We start from the raw sequence: 4,887 nt of genomic DNA on the forward strand, positions 1-4,887 counted from the left end.
TCCACCACCATTCAGCTGTGAAAGGCCTGCCTTGTGGAAACCTGACACTTAGCTGCTTCTGCTCCCGGTGCCTCCTCTTCGCAGCCCTCCTTCCTCCCCCAGACACCACCTGTTCCGCTAAAAACCCTTTACCCTTCTTATGAAACAAATCAAAGGCCAGACAAGCCCATACTGCTTGAACTCTTTGAAGTTGGCAGCTGTGGACAATTCATTCCTGAAGAGTCGAGGAATAGCATAAGAAGCTATACCAAACCCAAAACGTATGCAAGCCAATGACAGGCTGTAAGAGAGGCGCATCCAGAACAGCAATGTGGTTGCAGTAGTTAATAACAGAAGCTTTTGTCTGCCTGGTTGTCCTCACATCCCCCCTTGCTCAACACACATACATACCAGGCCATAATAAAACATGATAGATAAACAAGCTCATCTGTTTCCCTCTGCCCTCCTACCTCCATGCCATCCTTTCCTCTAATGCTTCTTGCAAAAATCTAATTTTGTTTGATGTACAAATATGCATTTCATGACATCGTTAATCAAATTCGTGGACATGTGACATCAGAAACATCAATCTCAGTCAGCGAATGAAAGAGAAAGAATAGAGGACTGGCTGATTCTCATGTTGCCTGACTGCTTTGAGTCACAGACTGCCTGCCGGTCTTATGATCTCAAGAACAGAGGCTTACTTATTTAGCATCTGTTTACAACACAATTTATTTCTAATAATATGATCTTTGTCAAGATAATTGGTTCTCTGTGCTCTAGTTCCAAAAGAGGTTATGCTATGCAAGGGCATATTTTAAGCTTGTCTTAATAGAGGGATTCTTATACTTGAGACTCATAAAGAATGAAAACATAGAGTGAAGCATGTATTTACGATGCCCTCTGTGAGTGAGAGATTGAAGATTGTAAGCTGCTGAAGAGACTCTTCAGTGATAGTCCTATTTTCGAACCTTCATTTCCACCCACCTCTTACTGTTAACTTATATGCTTACATTTCACAGGGCAGTTTCACAACTATTCCTCTTCCCTTCTCACTTACTATCTCGCTCACTTTCATTTTTTTACTATTTCCTCTTCTCTCTCTCTCCCTCTCTCTCTCTCTCTCTCTCTCCAAGTTCCTTCCTTCCCTCCCATATTGCTGTGAGCCTCAGCTCCTCACTTTGGCTTGCTGCCAGAAATATGTCAAAGCTTAGAAATAAGGACAGCTCAAATAGTTAACTCTCGATCACGTGGTACAATGTGAGAAAAAAAGGAAAAGAAGTTGAAATATGGAAGATAATTATGCATGACAATAGAGAAAGTAAGAGGGTTGTGTCCTGAGGTTATACCTGTGAGTGAGAGATTGAAGATTGAACAAGAAAAAAGTTGTCTCTCCCTTGCTCTTGGTTTTATTTTTGTAAACACATGGGTGTTGCCTTCCACTTTCCTCTGTGAGATTTTATTTTTCAAAAAACTTCTAGCCAACAATAATATGTACCTCATTTGAGAATAAAAATACTTCAAATCCACTGCCCCCCTCTGAAACTGAAGTTCGACAGTTTTGTGTAATGTCAACGAGTCCTGAGAAGCATGTGAAAGAAAGTGAGGAAACCAAGATCATGTGAAAAGTTTGTCAGCTATTCTCGTCTGTTTTCATTGACTGAATGAAGAGAGGAGGCGGGTATGTAAAACGAGCTGCGTTGTGACCCATAGGGAAAACGCAAATTCTTTTGGTTCAGTTTAAATGCTCTCGGCCTGGTTAAGATACTATAACTGGCAGTGTTAGTTGACCTAAGTGGAATTTGATCTTCATGAGTTCGTTGGGTAAAGCTGGGTTTGTGGAACTGCAAACTGCCTTGTTTGTCCCCTCCAGACATATGTCAGCTGTGTTTGATGCATATAATGTTATGGATACTGTAATGCTTGAGATCTTGATAGATTTATGTTAATATTTTCAATCAAGTCACACTGACAGAGACAATGAGAAAGAGGGAGGAGGGAGAATATCAGGTTGTAGATGCCTGCGAGTGGTTGGTGTCATACTTCGCATCAACACCATTCCTAACTTATTGTATTATCACTCTCGGTGGCCCTGGCTCTTGTTATTCAGTCCTGAGAGTGTGCAAAAGGCTATTTTAGAGAGCAGGCTTAATATTACACCAAAGCATGACATGCCTTTTCCAGTGTTCCCAATAATGCGGAACCAGTCTATTTATTGACCTGCGTTAATTGGTGTATTGCTTGTTGTGTACCCTTGGACAGGGTGCAGCAAACTAGAGAGACCAGTTTGCAAACAATTTGGCATTCCAAACTGTTTGTTTATTAATGCTTTCCCACACGCCCTAACTTAAAAAAAAAGAATGATGTGTTAATGGTTGGGATACAATTACGTCAGGAGACAAACTGATCTCTAACTCACACGCACACACACACACACACACATGTCCACATTTACACAAGGAGCTACATGCACCACCAGCTACAGCATATTGTTTAAAGTCCTAGTGAACTAGCCAAAACATCAGTGGCGTCTTTTCTTAACCTTCTTATTTGTTTAAAATACTATATACTGGTAGTGTGGCGAGAGTGCCAGATGGCCGTTGACCAAGTAATGCTTAATATCGATCCTTTTAATACAGCTGTTTCTTTATCTTTGCCTCAGGTTTGTCTTATTCCCAGCAGCTTGTTATCTTGCAGAGCACTGTGACAGCTTCAGTGAATGGGGAAGGGAGAGTTATTTACTGTGGTGCATAATAGTATGGAAAAATGTGTTTTTCCGGAATTATTTCTCAGATTGACATTTGAAAGACAATTTGCTCAGTTTTCCTAAAAAGAGAAAGTCTAAATTATCCTTCAATATTTTTTCTGATAACATGTAAATCCAGCTGTTGTAACAGTTTCTCATGAGTTTACATGTCTTATCTTGTTTTAGTCACGTGTATGTGAATTAAATGATCACCCACGGTTTACTATGTACTATCTCAGCAATCCAACTACATGTCATCACCTTAAATAATGGTCTTGAAGCAGGTCTGCTTATCTCAAAGGAAGACACTTGTATACCAAGTGGAAAAAGGCATTCATGAAGTGTGTAGCTGACCACCCAGAAGTTGTATTTTGCAATGCCTTGAATAAGTATGGTGCAGAGTGATAAAACTATAGTAGAGAGCTTCTAGCGTCCGTTTCCAAGTTGGTCTCACGTTTTCATGTCCTCCCCATAAAAACGCATTCAAGCTGTCACCGCTATGACTCATATCCTGTTCGTATCCTGTCTTGTGCCATCCTTTGGGTAGGCTTTTGCCATTTATTTTGGCTGATTACATGCAAATAGACAATTTGCTGAAATCTAATGAATGGCTGCACAGTCTGATGTGGTAAGATGCATCAGTCAGCAGCGGAATGATTCCCTCATTAAAATTATAGTGGTATTACAATTTTGTCATGATGTAATGAATATAATTACCATATGGTCAACCTAGATTGAAACTGATATGTAGCTGTCATTAATGAACAGAATATGAACTTTGCTGTGCATTGTGCGTTTGAGAGCATTTAAAAATATGTACTTATTTTAGTATTAAACTACTGTTTGTGCATATGCATGTGTGTTAAAGAGAAAACATGCACCAACATACTTATCACATACATAGTATCACATACAAAGTATCACACATACTTTGTATGTGATACTGTGCATTTTCACACCGCTGTGTGTGTGTTTTCATAACACAAGGCAGCTTTAACCATCATTGTTCTCGCTATTGACATTGGAGCAAGGGTGTAGGCGCAGGATTGGGCCGTTTTCCTCAGGGCAGGGTGTGGTCTGACTCCAACCAAATTTGCAAAACACAGCGTGAAGAGGAGGGAGGGAGGGAGGGGGTAGAGGCTGTGTTTTCTGGAAGGGTTTTACCGCCACCTACTGTTTGCCATTTGGTCCTACATGCCAAACCTATTGACAGTGGGGTGGGTAAATGTTAAATTTAGGATTCATTTTAAGGGTGAAAGAAGAACATTTTATCCGGAATAAATTACTTTGTGAACATAAAGGGATGGATTGTACTCACAATTTTGTCTGAATGATTATTATTGTCTTTTTTTGTGCAGGAAAATCAAGATAGAGTTTCCAACACAACAGGGCGTAAATAGAGTAAAGCAAAACAAGGTATTTTATAAAAGTCATAATACATCTCTTGTACTTTCTATATGTATACCTTGGTGAAAATACACTGTACACTGTGCATGTACTGTAAGTTCCTGCCAACTGCCCTGTAATGTTTCTCTCAAACACGTTATTTCTGTGGTTATGTTTGCAGATGGCTGAAGAGGAGGACACCAGAGAGGTGCTCTTTCCAGATTGGGAGGGCCCAGAAAAAACTGGCTTGACCATTGAACAGACAAGTGGAGGAGATATCTTTGTCAAGGAGGTGAAAGGAGAGTCACCTGCAGCACGGTCTGGAAAAGTATGTGAAGGTAGGAAATCATTTTCTTTTCTCAAATCATGAAGTAATGTATGTCTCACCTACATGCTGACTAGTATTCTTAACAGATTTTTGCCCTGTCTCTACAAAATCCATAGGTGACCAAATTGTGGGTGCCACTATCTACTTTGATAACATGAGCTCAGAAGAAACAGCTGAGCTACTGAAGACATTGAACCACCACAAGGTTGGACTAAAACTACAAAACAAATCCCCTTCCTGCTCGCCCGTGAGCACACCGTGTCGTTCACCAGTCAGCACCCTCACATGGGAAGGGAAGACCAGGTTAGGAAGTTCCAGTCCAGACATCATCCTCGTAAGTTATTTTTTAAATTATATGATCACTGATTTGTTTGTGGGGCATCTATTGAACAAAATACATGTGATGATAACATTTCCATGTTGTACGTCTTACTGTATTTTTCTACAG

The 4,887-nt window shown here is 40.2% G+C and overlaps 1 protein-coding gene across 2 annotated transcripts in view; it reads left to right on the plus strand.

The window, feature by feature from the left end:
* The window catches only part of ahnak (AHNAK nucleoprotein), a 37,270-nt gene that overhangs the window by 7,701 nt on the left and 24,682 nt on the right, over nucleotides 1-4,887 (plus strand). For both annotated transcript variants that reach the window (XM_079268978.1, XM_079268979.1), the window contains exons 3-5: nucleotides 4,084-4,141; nucleotides 4,293-4,449; nucleotides 4,556-4,773. In XM_079268978.1, the coding sequence (XP_079125104.1) occupies nucleotides 4,293-4,449; nucleotides 4,556-4,773 (375 nt within the window). In that variant the 5' untranslated portion in view covers nucleotides 4,084-4,141. The remainder of the gene's footprint in view (nucleotides 1-4,083; nucleotides 4,142-4,292; nucleotides 4,450-4,555; nucleotides 4,774-4,887) is intronic.

This window comes from Melanostigma gelatinosum (genome assembly GCF_949748355.1).
Source record: "Melanostigma gelatinosum genome assembly, chromosome: 5".
In the NCBI taxonomy this organism is placed as follows: domain Eukaryota; kingdom Metazoa; phylum Chordata; class Actinopteri; order Perciformes; family Zoarcidae; genus Melanostigma; species Melanostigma gelatinosum.